This window comes from Salvelinus alpinus, chromosome 1 (assembly GCF_045679555.1).
Source record: "Salvelinus alpinus chromosome 1, SLU_Salpinus.1, whole genome shotgun sequence".
NCBI lineage: Eukaryota > Metazoa > Chordata > Actinopteri > Salmoniformes > Salmonidae > Salvelinus > Salvelinus alpinus.
This window is the reverse complement of record NC_092086.1, coordinates 40,518,862-40,535,750: the sequence shown is the minus strand read 5'-3', so window position 1 is coordinate 40,535,750 and position 16,889 is coordinate 40,518,862. Positions and strand designations below refer to the sequence as shown.

Here is a 16,889-nt window from a genome sequence, read left to right as displayed (position 1 = left end):
CCCTATCCTTCCTCTTTCTTTCCCTATATGTCCTCTTCCTTTCCCTATCCTTCCTCTTCCTTTTCCTATATGTCCTCTTCCTTTCCCTATCCTTCCTCTTCTTTTCCTTTTCATCTAATCTAAAGTAGCGAAGCGCATGCCCCACCCATCTGAGGATCTGTTTTTTCCAGCCATCTATTTCCTGTGTTTGAGGGGTGCAAAATCCACTTGTCACTTAAATCTCCGTAGACTGATTGCTTTTTGTGACTCTTCATACTCTTGCTTGCACCTGTCATTTTTCCCCCGCTAATGTTACGACAACGGAAATGTTTGTAAAGACCTGTCAAACACACCCCGGTAATGGTTGAAATGGGCTCAATGGGATACAGTGGCTGTTAGTTGAATCGAGAAGAACACTAAAGCTTCGTCTGGAATTGAACGTATCGTCTCGACACTTACATCACAAGAAAGAGAAGATAACTTTATTTTGATAGGTGTACAATTTTTTGTGGAATTGAATAAAGTAATAATTTAATACAGTTGAAATGTTTACAAACTACATGTGCTGAAATGAAAGCAATTTCCGAAAATGAACTCGGATTATAGTGATATTATGTCTGATCTCGCAAACAATGTAAAGTATGTTTAGATAGGTGTAATCGTGTTGATACCCTTTTATCCGAGGGTATCGTGCTATTGACACACTTGCTGAATTATGCAAGAGAATGTGACAACAACCGTTATTAATGAGACAGTCTAGACAGAGCAGGTAGGGTGGACGGAGCAGGTAGGGTGGACAGAGCAGGTAGGGTGGACAGAGCAGGTAGGGTGGACAGAGCAGGTAGGGTGGACAGAGCAGGTAGGGTGGACAGAGCAGGTAGGGTGGACAGAGCAGGTAGGGTGGACAGAGCAGGTGAGTGCAGGTAGGGTAGACAGAGCAAGTGTGTGCAGGTAGGGTGGACAGAGCAAGTGTGTGCAGGTAGGGTGGACAGAGCAAGTGTGTGCAGGTAGGGTGGACAGAGCAAGTGTGTGCAGGTAGGGTGGACAGAGCAAGTGTGTGCAGGTAGGGTGGACAGAGCAAGTGTGTGCAGGTAGGGTAGACAGAGCAGGTGAGTGCAGGTAGGGTAGACAGAGCAGGTGAGTGCAGGTAGGGTAGACAGAGCAAGTGAGTGCAGGTCGGGTGGACAGAGCAAGTGAGTGCAGGTAGGGTAGACAGAGCAGGTGAGTGCAGGTAGGGTAGACAGAGCAAGTGAGTGCAGGTAGGGTAGACAGAGCAAGTGAGTGCAGGTCGGGTAGACAGAGCAAGTGTGTGCAGGTAGGGTGGACAGAGCAAGTGTGTGCAGGTAGGGTAGACAGAGCAGGTGAGTGCAGGTAGGGTAGACAGAGCAGGTGAGTGCAGGTAGGGTGGACAGAGCAGGTAGGGTAGACAGAGCAAGTGAGTGCAGGTAGGGTATACAGAGCAAGTGTGTGCAGGTAGGGTAGACAGAGCAGGTGAGTGCAGGTAGGGTAGACAGAGCAAGTGTGTGCAGGTAGGGTGGACAGAGCAGGTAGGGTATACAGAGCAAGTGAGTGCAGGTAGGGTAGACAGAGCAGGTGAGTGCAGGTCGGGTAGACAGAGCAGGTGAGTGCAGGTAGGGTAGACAGAGCAAGTGAGTGCAGGTAGGGTATACAGAGCAAGTGAGTGCAGGTAGGGTATACAGAGCAAGTGAGTGCAGGTAGGGTATACAGAGCAAGTGAGTGCAGGTAAGGTAGACAGAGCAAGTGAGTGCAGGTAGGGTAGACAGAGCAAGTGAGTGCAGGTAGGGTAGACAGAGCAAGTGAGTGCAGGTAGGGTAGACAGAGCAAGTGAGTGCAGGTAGGGTAGACAGAGCAGGTGAGTGCAGGTCGGTTGGACAGAGCAAGTGAGTGCAGGTAGGGTAGACAGAGCAGGTGAGTGCAGGTCGGTTGGACAGAGCAAGTGAGTGCAGGTAGGGTAGACAGAGCAAGTGAGTGCAGGTCGGTTGGACAGAGCAAGTGAGTGCAGGTAGGGTAGACAGAGCAAGTGAGTGCAGGTAGGGTAGACAGAGCAAGTGAGTGCAGGTAGGGTAGACAGAGCAAGTGAGTGCAGGTCGGGTAGACAGAGCAAGTGAGTGCAGGTCGGGTGGACAGAGCAAGTGAGTGCAGGTCGGGTAGACAGAGCAAGTGAGTGCAGGTAGGGTAGACAGAGCAAGTGAGTGCAGGTAGGGTAGACAGAGCAAGTGAGTGCAGGTAGGGTAGACAGAGCAAGTGAGTGCAGGTCGGGTAGACAGAGCAAGTGAGTGCAGGTCGGGTAGACAGAGCAAGTGAGTGCAGGTCGGTTGGACAGAGCAAGTGAGTGCAGGTCGGTTGGACAGAGCAAGTGAGTGCAGGTCGGGTGGACAGAGCAAGTGAGTGCAGGTCGGGTGGACAGAGCAAGTGAGTGCAGGTCGGGTGGACAGAGCAAGTGAGTGCAGGTCGGTTGGACAGAGCAAGTGAGTGCAGGTAGGGTAGACAGAGCAAGTGAGTGCAGGTAGGGTAGACAGAGCAAGTGAGTGCAGGTCGGGTGGACAGAGCAGGTGAGTGCAGGTCGGGTGGACAGAGCAAGTGAGTGCAGGTAGGGTAGACAGAGCAAGTGAGTGCAGGTAGGGTAGACAGAGCAAGTGAGTGCAGGTCAGGTGGACAGAGCAAGTGAGTGCAGGTCAGGTGGACAGAGCAAGTGAGTGCAGGTCGGGTAGACAGAGCAAGTGAGTGCAGGTCGGGTAGACAGAGCAAGTGAGTGCAGGTCGGTTGGACAGAGCAAGTGAGTGCAGGTCGGGTAGACAGAGCAAGTGAGTGCAGGTCGGTTGGACAGAGCAAGTGAGTGCAGGTCGGGTAGACAGAGCAAGTGAGTGCAGGTAGGGTAGACAGAGCAAGTGAGTGCAGGTAGGGTAGACAGAGCAAGTGAGTGCAGGTAGGGTAGACAGAGCAAGTGAGTGCAGGTCGGTTGGACAGAGCAAGTGAGTGCAGGTCAGGTGGACAGAGCAAGTGAGTGCAGGTCGGGTAGACAGAGCAAGTGAGTGCAGGTCGGTTGGACAGAGCAAGTGAGTGCAGGTCGGGTAGACAGAGCAAGTGAGTGCAGGTCGGTTGGACAGAGCAAGTGAGTGCAGGTCGGGTGGACAGAGCAAGTGAGTGCAGGTCGGGTGGACAGAGCAAGTGAGTGCAGGTCGGGTAGACAGAGCAGGTGAGTGCAGGTAGGGTAGACAGAGCAGGTGTGTGCAGGTAGGGTAGACAGAGCAAGTGAGTGCAGGTCGGGTGGACAGAGCAAGTGAGTGCAGGTCGGTTGGACAGACCAAGTGAGTGCAGGTAGGGTAGACAGAGCAAGTGAGTGCAGGTAGGGTAGACAGAGCAAGTGAGTGCAGGTCGGGTGGACAGAGCAGGTGAGTGCAGGTCGGGTGGACAGAGCAAGTGAGTGCAGGTAGGGTAGACAGAGCAAGTGAGTGCAGGTAGGGTAGACAGAGCAAGTGAGTGCAGGTCAGGTGGACAGAGCAAGTGAGTGCAGGTCAGGTGGACAGAGCAAGTGAGTGCAGGTCGGGTAGACAGAGCAAGTGAGTGCAGGTCGGTTGGACAGAGCAAGTGAGTGCAGGTCGGGTAGACAGAGCAAGTGAGTGCAGGTCGGTTGGACAGAGCAAGTGAGTGCAGGTCGGGTAGACAGAGCAAGTGAGTGCAGGTAGGGTAGACAGAGCAAGTGAGTGCAGGTAGGGTAGACAGAGCAAGTGAGTGCAGGTAGGGTAGACAGAGCAAGTGAGTGCAGGTCGGTTGGACAGAGCAAGTGAGTGCAGGTCAGGTGGACAGAGCAAGTGAGTGCAGGTCGGGTAGACAGAGCAAGTGAGTGCAGGTCGGTTGGACAGAGCAAGTGAGTGCAGGTCGGGTAGACAGAGCAAGTGAGTGCAGGTCGGTTGGACAGAGCAAGTGAGTGCAGGTAGGGTAGACAGAGCAGGTGAGTGCAGGTCGGGTAGACAGAGCAGGTGAGTGCAGGTAGGGTAGACAGAGCAGGTGTGTGCAGGTAGGGTAGACAGAGCAAGTGAGTGCAGGTCGGGTGGACAGAGCAAGTGAGTGCAGGTCGGTTGGACAGAGCAAGTGAGTGCAGGTCGGGTGGACAGAGCAAGTGAGTGCAGGTCGGGTGGACAGAGCAAGTGAGTGCAGGTCGGGTGGACAGAGCAAGTGAGTGCAGGTCGGGTAGACAGAGCAAGTGAGTGCAGGTCGGGTAGACAGAGCAGGTGAGTGCAGGTAGGGTAGACAGAGCAGGTGTGTGCAGGTAGGGTAGACAGAGCAGGTGAGTGCAGGTCGGGTGGACAGAGCAAGTGAGTGCAGGTAGGGTAGACAGAGCAAGTGAGTGCAGGTCAGGTGGACAGAGCAGGTGAGTGCAGGTAGGGTAGACAGAGCAGGTGAGTGCAGGTCGGGTGGACAGAGCAAGTGAGTGCAGGTCGGGTGGACAGAGCAAGTGAGTGCAGGTAGGGTAGACAGAGCAAGTGAGTGCAGGTCAGGTGGACAGAGCAGGTGAGTGCAGGTAGGGTAGACAGAGCAGGTGAGTGCAGGTCAGGTGGACAGAGCAAGTGTGTGCAGGTAGGGTAGACAGAGCAGGTGAGTGCAGGTCGGGTGGACAGAGCAAGTGAGTGCAGGTAGGGTAGACAGAGCAGGTGAGTGCAGGTCGGGTGGACAGAGCAAGTTAGTGCAGGTAGGGTAGACAGAGAAAGTGAGTGCAGGTCGGGTGGACAGAGCAAGTGAGTGCAGGTAGGGTAGACAGAGCAGGTGAGTGCAGGTCGGGTGGACAGAGCAAGTGAGTGCAGGTAGGGTAGACAGAGCAAGTGAGTGCAGGTCGGGTGGACAGAGCAAGTGAGTGCAGGTAGGGTAGACAGAGCAAGTGAGTGCAGGTCGGGTGGACAGAGCAAGTGAGTGCAGGTCGGGTAGACAGAGCAGGTAGGGTAGACAGAGCAGGTAGGGTAGACAGAGCAGGTAGGGTAGACAGAGCAGGTAGGGTAGACAGAGCAGGTGAGTGCAGGTAGGGTAGGCAGAGCAGGTCGGGTAGACAGAGCAAGTGAGTGCAGGTCGGGTGGACAGAGCAAGTGAGTGCAGGTCGGGTAGACAGAGCAGGTAGGGTCGACAGAGCAGGTGAGTGCAGGTCGGGTGGACAGAGCAAGTGAGTGCAGGTAGGGTAGACAGAGCAGGTCGGGTAGACAGAGCAGGTCGGGTAGACAGAGCAGGTCGGGTAGACAGAGCAGGTAGGGTAGACAGAGCAGGTCGGGTAGACAGAGCAGGTAGGGTAGACAGAGCAGGTAGGGTAGACAGAGCAGGTAGGGTAGACAGAGCAGGTAGGGTAGACAGAGCAGGTAGGGTAGACAGAGCAGGTGTTTGGTGGTTGCAGCCCTGTTCCTCACCTTTATGTTAATGTATTCATACACTGAAGAAAAATATAAACACAACATGTAAAGTGTTGGTCCAATGTTTCATGAGCTGAAATTAAAGATCCCATACATTTTCCATATGCACAAAAAGCTTATTTCTCTGAAATGTTTTGCACAAATTTGTTTAAATCCCTGTTTGTTAGCATTTCTCCATTGCAAATATACTCCATCCACCTGACAGCTATGGTATATCAAGACGCTGATTAAATATCATGATCATTACACAGGTGTACCCTGTGCTAGGGACAATAAAAGGCCACTCTAAAATGTGCAGTTTTGTAACACAACACAATGCCATAGGTGTCTCAAGTTGAGGGACCGTGCAATGACTGCAGGAATATCCACCAGATATGTTATCTACCATAAGCCGCCTCCAAAGTCATTTTTGAGAATTTGGCAGTACGCCCAATCGGCCTCACAACCGCAGACCACGTGTATGGCGTTATGAGGGCGAGCGGTTTGCTGATCTTAACATTGTGAACAGAGTGCCCCATGGTGGCGGTGGGGTTATGGTATGGGCAGGCATAAGCTACGGACAAAGAACACAATTACATTTTAACGATAGTAATTTGAATGGACAGAGATACCGTGACGAGATCCTGAGGCCCATTGTCATGCCATTCATCCACCTTTCATGTTTCAGCATGATGATGCACAGCCCCATGTTACAAGGATCTTTCCTGGAAAATGTCCCAGGTCTTCCATGGCCTGCATACTCACCAGACATGTCACCCATTGAGCCTGTTTGGGATGCTCTGGATCAATATCTACAACAGCGTGTTCCAGTTCCCGCCAATATCCAGCAACTTCCCCCAGCCGTTGAAGAGGAGTGGGACAACATTCCACAGGCCACAATCAACAGCCTGATCAACTCTATGTGAAGGAGATGTGTCACGCTGCATGAGGCAAATGGTGGTTTTCTGATCCACGCCCCTACCTTTTTTAAAGGTATATGTGACCAACAGATGCATATCTGTATTCCCAGTCATGTGAAATCCATAGATTAAGACCTAATGAATTTATTTCAATTGACTGATTTCTTTATATGAACTGTAACTCAGTCAAATCTTTGAAATTGTTGCGTTTATATTTTTGTTCAGTGTATATATACAAATAGGTACATATGTTTCTCTATTTAACTCAAAATATGAGTACATTGTAAAAAATATATAAAAGTAAATTGAAAACCTGAATTCCCACCAAAATCCCTGAACTCGATTCATTATTTGTGCGTAAATTGTTTTATATGCTATAATTCAGTCATTATCTGATGGATTATACATTTTTTAACAGTTTGGAGTATCTTCATCCATTGTCCAACACAGGAGGTTGGTGGCACCTTATTAGGGGAGGATGACCACATGATAATGGCTGGAGCAGGTACAGTAAGTGGTCACACACAAGGAAAGGAAGACTTTTCCGACTATTAGGAAGCAGCCCCTCACACATTATGCCCCAGCAATGTCAGAGACCCACCAAAGAAGGGAGGTATCCTTTCGGTGTCTGGACGTGGTTACATTGCTGTGAGTAAGAGCTCTCCATTTATCTCCCCTGTGGTGTGTAGTGGCCTAGCAGCGTGTGATTTAAAGTCAATTTCCCCCCACCTGGAGGGCAGGTTGAGCCCAGCACACTGAGGGAGAGGAGAGGAGAGGCACGGTGACATCCATCACCTTTGACTGCTTTACGGTTCAAGTCTCCTGGGCTTGGTTCCCATACCACTGCTTGTTAGACATGGGCTTTTACCAGATAAATATTCTATCATCGCAACAGGAGGCAATGTCTATCTATGTTCTGCTATTTTGACATACAGAACCCATTCATTCTCCCATCTCTTTCCTCTGTCTCTCAGGTGCCACATCCGTGTGATTGACACATTTGGCACAGAGCCGGCATACAACCATGAGGACTACGCCACCCTGCACGGCTACAGGACCAACTGGGGATACTGGAACCTCAACTGCAGGCAGTACATGACCATGTTCCGTGAGTGAACCCTGAGCATAATCTCTCTTCTGACACTGGATGTGAGGGGAATGGGGTTGCGCTTGTTTATCAGGTATCAACCTCAGAAAGAAAGAAAGTGGGAACGGGTAATAGGGATTTTAGTGGAGGTTTGGCTTTTGGAGTGTGTGTGTGGGCACAGATGTTGTGGGGCGCTTGTGTAGGCCTCTGGCCTCTCACAGTGGAAGCTCAGGGGCAGAGAGAAGAGGAGGAGCCTGGAAGGGTAACAGCAGTTGTGGCCAAACAGATGCCTAGAGCTAGACACTAGAACTTAGCACCATAGGCTCTCACTGGCACGCACGCAGAGCTCAGACATCCAGCTGGGATCAGTGGAAGGAGAGGAGACTTCAGCTGTGTTTGTGCTCTTCCAATTAACTGAGTGAGCATAGCTTCTGTGGAAGTACTGCTGTTTTGGAAATACACATTGTAATTGCAAGCCACACTCATATTGGGTTTGAAATAGGAACACATTTTATATATATATATATAAAATGTGAAAAACAAAATGTTTTCATGTTTACTGGGAATACTCAGGCCTTGCTTTGTTTCCTGGTTTATGGAGTGACCACTGTCCTTCTCTTAGGTGATGTGGTCCCAGCTGGCCCAATCAATTCCTTTAACCACTGTCTCTTTATTCCTACAACTTACTCAACATGCTGCTGACTTTCATCTGAAACTGAATGTCAATATTTAGTTTAGTGTTTGACCTTCACGTGTGCTCCCTTTCCGGCCTCTAGGTCACCAGGCTGCTCATTATGGCGCACACCTGTCACCATCGTTACGCGCACCTGCGGGTCTTCAGACTCACCTGGACTCCATCACTTCCTTGATTACCTGCCCTTTATACAGTTGAAGTCGGAAGTTTACATACATTTAAACTCAGTTTTTCACAATTCCTGACATTTAATCCTAGTAAATATTCCCTGTCTTAGATCAGTTACGATCACCACTTTATTTTAAGAATGTGAAATGTCAGAATAATAGTAGAGAGAATGATTTATTTCATCACATTCCCAGTGGGTCAGAAGTTTACATGCTACCAAATACTAATTGAGTGTATTGCCTTAAAATTGTTTAACTTGGGTCAAACGTTTCAGGTAGCCTTCCAAAAGCCTCCCACAATAAGTTGGGTGAATTTTGGCCCATTCCTCCTGACAGAGCTGGTATATCTGAGTCAGGTTTGTAGGCCTCCTTGCTCGCACACGCTTTTTCAGTTCTGCCCACACATTTTATATAGGATTGAGGTCAGGCCTTTGTGATGTCCCCTCCAATACCTTGACTTTGTTGTCCTTAAGCCATTTTGCCACAACTTTGGAAGTATGCTTGGGGTCATTGCCCATTTGGAAGACCCATTTGCAACCAAGCTTTAACTTCCTGACTGATGTCTTGAGATGTTGCTTTAATATATCCACATAATTTTCCTGCCTCATGATGCCATCTATTTCATGAAGTGCACCAGTCCCTCCTGCAGCAAAGCACCCCCACAACATGATGCTGCCACCCCCGTGCTTCACGGTTGGGATGGTGTTCTTCAGCTTGCAAACCTCCCCCTTTTTCCTCCAAACATAATGATGGTCATTATGGCCAAACAGTTCTATTTTTGTTTCATCAGACCAGAGGACATTTTTCCAAAAAAGTACGATCTTTGTCCCCATGTGCAGTTGCAAACCGTAGTCTGGCTTTTTAATGGCGGTTTTGGAGCAGTGGCTTCTTCCTTGCTGAGCGGCCTTTCAGGTTATGTCGATATAGGACTCGTTTTACTGTGGATATAGATACTTTTGTACCTGTTTCCTCCAGCATCTTCACAAGGTCCTTTACTGTTGTTCTGGGATTGATTTGCACTTTTCGCACCAAAGTACGTTCATCTCTAGGAGACAGAACACGTCTCCTTCCTAAGTGATATAACGGCTGCGTGGTTCCATGGTGTTAATACTTGCGTACAATTGTTTGCACAGATGAACGTGGTACCTTCAGGCGTTTGGAAATTGCTCCCAAGGATGAACCAGAATTGTGGAGGTCTACAATTTTTTGGGGTGAGTTCTTTTGATTTTCCCATGATGTCAAGCAAACAGGCACTGAGTTTGAAGGTAAGCCTTGAAATACATCCACGGGTACATCTCCAATTTACTCAAATTATGTCAATTAACCTATCAGTAGCTTCTAAATCCATTACATTTTCTGGAGTTTTCCAAGCTGTTTAAAGGCACAGTCAACTTAGTGTATGTAAACTTCTGACCCACTGGAATTGTGATACAGTGAAATAATCTGTCTGTAACAATTGTTGGAAAAATGACTTGTGTCATGTGCAAAGTAGATGTCCTAACTGACTTGCCAACAATATAGTTTGTTAACAAGAAATTTGTGGAGTGTTTGAAAAACGAGTTTTAATGACCCCAACCTAAGTGTATGTAGACTTCCGACTTCAACTGTATGTCACTCACTTTGGTTCCTTCCCCAGGCGTCATTGTTTCTATTTCATGTATGTGTGCTGTTAGTGTTTCTTGTTTTGTATTATGTTCCGTTTATTTTATTAAAACACTCACTCCCTGTACTTGCTTCTCGACTCTCAGAGCACATTGTTACATTGACTTTGACTTATTGAGCTTGACACTTTGCTATGTTCGTCCCTTACAGCACACACTCCAGACAACTCCTTCATGGGTTTTGTGGCTGAGGAGCTGAACGACACAGAGAGAGTGAGCATCCAGAGGAACAAGGTGGACAGCATGGCAGTGGTGTACGGCAAAGAGGCCAGCATGTGGAAGGTGATCATATGGATATTAATGTTCAATTTCTACACCACTAATGTGGTGTAGAACCTCTAAAGAAAACCATATTGCTGAGAGTGCATTTGACTGACACCCCAATGGGCATATCACCTGCTCCTGTCTACAAGATATCAACAAACAAGTGACTTTTTCCCTACTAAGATGTGCAGTCCAGTTGAGGTGGCTTCTCAACATATTTACACAACAGTCAGCAGTCTGTTATACTCTGCAGTGTATTCTGTCATGGTGTGATAAATGGAGTGCACCCCACTCCCAGCGACAAGCTAAAACATGCCTAAGTTATTCTCTCCTATCTGCCAAGCATGACACTTCAATCCGCTAGGTATATGTATGTACGCCCAGAGAGGTGTGAGTGTTGTGGAAGTGGCAATTGTTTTTGTTTAGCGTAAATTCTCCCTCCAAGCTACAGGAAAAAGGCATCACTTATTAATGTGTCTGGCCGCCTCCCCGTGGTTGAATCAGCTGCATTTGTTCTCTCACTCTCTACGCTTATTGAGTTCCCCCTCACTCTGAACAGTTTGAGGTACGGCGTGCGAGGTATAATATTTATGAGTATGAATGCCATCTGTGTCTGGCTCTCCCTCGACACTGACTACCCCTCACTGCTTCTGGCATCATCCTCAGCTCTCCGGTTCACATGCTTGTCAGCTATGTGTTGTACTACAGCTGTATGTCCACAAGGAGACAAAATGACTATCATTTTATCTCTCCCACTCACTCACTCTTTTCTTTTCTCCTTCCCACATGGTTTCCTCCTATTCTGCTCTCATGCCATGTTGATGGATCATCTCCAGCTCCAAGTAAGTATACCTGCACTTCCTGTCAATGATTGACGTTTTGAACACCCTCTGAAACGTTGTTTTACATTGAGCCGTAGTACGGACTGTCCCTGGTGTTTGGTTTCTCTGCAGATTCCTTTTATAGAGATTGATACTGTTCATGCACAATGAATGCGTTAATGTTCCATTAAATGTGCCAGACAGTTAACTACAATTATTTTGGAATGAGTCAGCAGCTTTAGCTCTTCAGACACAGAAAGATGTTTCAGGTGAATCATCTTTATCTACCATAAAGATACTGGCGTTTTTATAAAAAGGCCTGAGGGTTGCGTTCATCCTGGTCTATCTGCATCTGTCATCCCCCTGTCAGATCAATAAACTGCTGCCCTATATCAGGTTTAGGAAAATACAAAAGGTGGAGTTTTAATCAATACTCAGAATGTCAGCTCTCTACTAATGATAGTTTTACTTTGTGCTCTTTTATATGGAGCATCTGCAATGACATCAGTGGTTCTATTTACAACTGGGAGGGTTCTTAGTCTACAGAGGGAGAGCTCATACATATTTATTTATATTGTGTTCAGTACAAATGTTCTATGTTAGGCTAAGTATGCCACTGAAGATTTGAAGCAATACAACATTCTCACCACTATATGTAAATCATGCTTACCCAATACATCTCTATGATCAGTGACCGGTGTGCTGCTGTAGCCAAGGTGAAACCCATGCTTACTCTTCACACTCTATGACCATTATCGTGTCATTTGCCCTGGTGCTGCTGTTGCTTGGTGTAGGAAATCAGATCACCCCTCTAATTGGCTATGTCTGTATGCACCAGAGGCTACAGTAGCCACCCCACTAATCCTAGTAACAGTCAGTCATACAGGCTTCTGTCCACACTGCCCTGCACCAATCAGAAGCTCTCCAGGGTGAGAGGCCGATCAGTCAAGGGGTTTTAACTCTTCTGAGAGATGACCTCCATGTTATTGTAATCTTCTTAGGTTGAGCACATTCTCCCTTGCTCTTCAGTCCCAGGAGGGTCACACAGATAATATGGAGGAATCTCTAAGTGGAAGAGGCTGACAGCCAATGTCATGAATAACATGTTTGCCCCTGTCTTGGTTATGCCTGCAACCAACACACTGAACATAACTTTATGTTTGAGAAGAACTTTGAACTCATACAGAATTGGTTAAAAAAAAGGAGTTACATTCTGCATATTTGGGGTGGATAGGTAGATTATACTGTGTGCCCAGTCCGTCCTAGCCATTTGTTCCATTGACCCATAGGGTAAGGAAAGGTTCCTGACCATTCTGCACCGCTACATGGATATCCATGGGACTGTCTATTATGAGACACAGCGCCCTCCAGAGGTGCCTGCTTTTGTCAAAAACCATGGCCTGCTGCCCCAACAAGAGCTGCAACAGCTGCTCAGAAAGGCCAAGGTATGGAGGGTTTCAATACCTTTTTATATAATATACTTAAAGTACAAGTTGCCAGTAAACAGCAGCAGTTTGGTTAATATTTTTCTTTTCCTCTCTCAAACAAGCTCTTCATTGGGTTTGGCTTCCCATACGAAGGGCCAGCCCCTTTAGAGGCCATAGCCAACGGCTGCATCTTCCTGCAGCCCAAGTTTAAGCCGTCCCACAGTTCCCTCAACCATGAGTTCTTCAGAGGGAAGCCCACTTCCAGACAGGTGAGCGGGTTGTCTCTGTGGTGTCAGTGGACTGTCTCCATACTGTCGAGAACATGAATGTTAGTCAGTGAATTAGTGCAAGGTAGGCCTCAACCTGACTCGTGTGCTTCTCTGCTCGTGGCTGTGTCCATGTATTGTCTGGATGGAGACTGTATTGACTGATATAGTATTGTGTTAATTCCTCCATCAGGTCTCCTCACAGCATCCCTATGCTGAGCAGTATATAGGCAGGCCACATGTCATCACGGTGGATTTCAACAACTCCCAAGAGTTTGAGTCTGCCATACGTGACATCATGAGGACCAAGGTTAGTATGCTAATTTCACTTGAGATGATAATATAATATATGCCATTTAGCAGACGCTTTTATCCAAAGCGACTTACAGTCATGTGTGCATACATTTTAAGCATGGATGGTCCCGGGAATCAAACCCACTATCCTGGCTACAGAGGACCACATGATTTCACAGAGATAAGCGTGGCTGTTCAGAGACAAATTACCTTTCAGATGTATTATCTTCACTGCTTCTCATGTTAAAGAAAGTCTTGAGTATTAACATTACCTACGCATATGATTAATGGTGCCGTGGAGGTATATAATCTCCTCTCCCACAGACTGTATTTCCAGTTGTGACCCACTTCTCTCTCACATGGCTAATTGAGCTGTTAATCACAGGATCCAGTGTAACTGCAAACTGCATAGCTGGCTCCTTCCAAGGACTTTAGTCCTAATTGCCTCAGAGATGGAGTTGCTTAGTAGGTAAACTGGGCAGCAGACACCTGGGTTAGTATGGCAGTCTTCCAGAGGGCCCATACTGTCTTCTCCAGGCACTAACCATTGTCTACTGGAGATGATATTAATCTATCATGCTGTGCTCAATCTGTCGCCAGGCCAACATGCAAGGTACGGCCAATCGATCCCTCAACACGCGGGAAATAATGGCAGGTTAAATATAGCCCAGACTTGCTGCTGAAGGAACCAAAACGGAGCATCTACTTGACGTAATGCTGTGGTAGAACACGTGCATGTAATGGGTTAGGAGTGGAGGAGAGGGGCAGGAGGAAAACAAAACAACTAAATAATACAGGACACAAGCACTTCTCATTATGTTGATATACAGTGCATTCAGAAAGTATTTAGACCCCTTGATTTTTACATTTTTGTAATATACATTTTTTACCCCACTTTTTTCGTCATATCCCATTACGATCTTGGCTCATCGCTGCAACTCCTCAACGAGCTCGGGAGAGGCGAATCATGACCCGCCAAACCACGCTCCTTAACACCCGCCCACTTAACACGGACGCAAGCCACACCAATGTGTTGGAGGAAACACCGTTCAACTGATGACCGAAGTCAGGCTGTAGGCACCTGGCCCACCACAAGAAGGCACTAGAGTGCAATGAGCAAGTAAAGCTCCCTCCGGCCAAACCCTCCCCTAAGCTGACGACGCTGGGCCAATTGTGCGCCGCCCTATGGGACTCCCGTTCACGGCTGGTTGTGATACAGCCTAGGATCGAACCCGGGTCTGTAGTGACTGCGATGCAGTGCTTTAGACCTTTGTGCCACCCGGGAGGCCCCAGACCCCTTGACCTTTTCCACATTTTGTTACATTACAGCCTTATTCTAAAATGTATTAAATAAATGTGTTTCCTCATCAATCTACACACAATACCCCATAATGACAAAGTGAAAACAGGTTTTTATGTTAGCAAGTTTATTACAAATAAAAACATATCACATTTTACATACGTATTCAGACCCTTTGCTATGAGACTTGAAATTGAACTCAGGTGCATCCTGTTTCCATTGATCATCCTTGAGATGTTTCTACAACTTGATTGGAGTCCACCTGTGGCAAATTAAATTGATTGGACATGATTTGGAAAGGCAAATCTGTTTGTTTACTAGACAGGATTGTGTCGAGGCACAGATCTGGGGAAGGATACCAAAGAAATTATGTAGCATTGAAGGTCCCCAAGAACACAGTGGCCAACCATCTCTGGAGCGCTCCACCAATCAGGCCTTTGTGGTAGAATGGCCAGACGGAAGCCACTCCTCAGTAAAAGGCACATGACAGCCCGCTTAGAGTTTGCCAAAAGGCACCTAAAGGACTATGACCATGAGAAACAAGATTCTCTGGTCTGATGAGACCAAGATAGAACTCTTTGGCCTGAATGCCAAGCGTCACGTCTGGAGGAAACCTGGCACCATCCCTACGGTGAAGCATGGTGATAGCAGCATCATGCTCTGGGGATGTTTTTCAGCAGCAGGGACTGGGAGACTAGTCAGGATCGAGGGAAAGATGAACAGAGAAAAGTACAGAGAGATCCTTGATGAAAACCTGCTCCAAAGCCCTCAGGACCTTCAGACTAGGGGTGAAGATTCACCTTCCAACAGGACAACGACCCTAAGCACACAGCCAAGACAACGCAGGAGTAGCTTCGGGACATATCTCTGAATGTCCTTGAGTGGCCCAGCCAGAGCCCGGACATGAACCTGATCAAACATCTCTGAGAGACCTGAAAATAGCTGTGCAGCGATGCTCCCCATCCAACCTGACAGAGCTTGAGAGAATCTGCAGAGAAGAGTGGTAGGAACTCCCCAAATACTTGTGTGCCAAGCTTATAGCATCATACCCAAGAAGACTGAAGGATGTAATCACTGCCAAAGATGCTTCAACAAATTACTGAGTAAAAAGGGTCTGAATCCTTATGTAAATGTGATACCCCCCCCCCCCCCCCCCAAATGTATACATTTGCAAAAATGTCTAAAGATCTGTTTTTGATTTGTCATTATGGGGTATTGTGTGTAGATTGATTAGGGGGAAATTAATGTAATACATTTTAGAATAAGGCTGTATCAAAATGAGGAAAAAGTCAAGAGGTCTGAATACTTTCCAAATTAAGAAAAACATGTCCCCTCTTTGATCCAATGTGGGTGAACAACAATACTAATCCCTGTGATATTCAGTGGTGTAAAAAGTACCCAATTGTCATACTTGAGTAAAAGTAAAGATACCTTAATAGAAAATGACTCTAGTGAAAGTCACCCAGTAAAAGTCTAAAAGGATTTGGTTTTAATTATACTTATAAATCATTTCACATTACTTATATTAAGCAAACCAGATGGCATGATTTTCTTGTTTTATTATTTTACAGATAGCCAGAGGCACACATCAAGACATAATTCATAAACAAAGGGTTGTTTTCATGATAAGTGTGTGAATTGGCAAATCTTTCTGTCCTGCTAAGCATTCGAAATGTAACTCGTACTTTTGGGTGTCATGGAAAATGTATGGCGTAAATAGTACATTCTTTTCTTTAGGAAAGTAGTGAAATAAAAGTTGTCAAAAATATAAATAGTAAATTAAAGAACAGATACCCCACAAAAAACTACTTAAGTAATACTTTCTAGTATTTTTACTTAAGTACTTTACACCACTGGTGATATTGTAATCAGGTATACTGGTCACAAATGATGAGTATGTATGCAGGAAATGCTGTCGGTTTAGAGATGTACATGTATTCTAAAGCTGAATTCAATTCAGACTCCATGGAGAGCAGTTTTTTTCCTCTCCCTTTTCTTTCCATTATATAAAGATGCCCAAAAGGCAAATTGCATTCTGGAATAGCTGATGAGGTGCCAGATACATTTCATTAAACTCAGATGAAATAAACGAGTAAGTGAGCGCTAAAAGGAAGTGAATGCTAGAAGGAACCATTTATCAGTTTAAAAGCCCAAGTGCCTCTGAGAGGCCTGATGGTAAACAATGAGATCTCTTTTAAATGGCACAGACATCTTAGGTTAGGTGATGTGGAATGGGACTACAGTACCATCACACTGATTGAACATTTCCCACTCCAACATGTATCATAATTATTTATGTAATCTAACCCAAATAGGCTTTGGATAACAGCAAAATAGAAAGCATTGACCTGCAGACTTCATCCTTTCACACTGATGACTAACGTGTGTTTACTGCTGCATTGAAAAGAAATGCCTTCTCTGTGCTGTTTTCACCGCAGTGTCACAGCATCTGTTGTGTATGTAACATACGTTCTAACCTGTAACTCTATGAAATATGCCAGCTCTGGAGGAAGTTTTCACATGATCTGGTAAAGGTCAAAAGTGGGATGGTCATCACATCCTCCAGTGAGTTGTTAAAAAGATTCACACATTCGGTTTAGCAGCTCGTACATAACC

At 46.7% G+C, this 16,889-nt stretch overlaps 1 protein-coding gene across 1 annotated transcript in view; it reads left to right on the top strand.

Annotated features, from left to right (window-relative positions):
• Window positions 1-16,889, top strand: part of LOC139575899 (alpha-1,6-mannosylglycoprotein 6-beta-N-acetylglucosaminyltransferase B-like) — a 127,383-nt gene that overhangs the window by 102,956 nt on the left and 7,538 nt on the right. Inside the window, exons 11-16 of the mRNA XM_071401334.1 lie at window positions 7,267-7,400; window positions 10,053-10,183; window positions 11,002-11,007; window positions 12,276-12,431; window positions 12,536-12,682; window positions 12,873-12,989. Of these exons, the coding sequence (XP_071257435.1) occupies window positions 7,267-7,400; window positions 10,053-10,183; window positions 11,002-11,007; window positions 12,276-12,431; window positions 12,536-12,682; window positions 12,873-12,989 (691 nt within the window). The remainder of the gene's footprint in view (window positions 1-7,266; window positions 7,401-10,052; window positions 10,184-11,001; window positions 11,008-12,275; window positions 12,432-12,535; window positions 12,683-12,872; window positions 12,990-16,889) is intronic.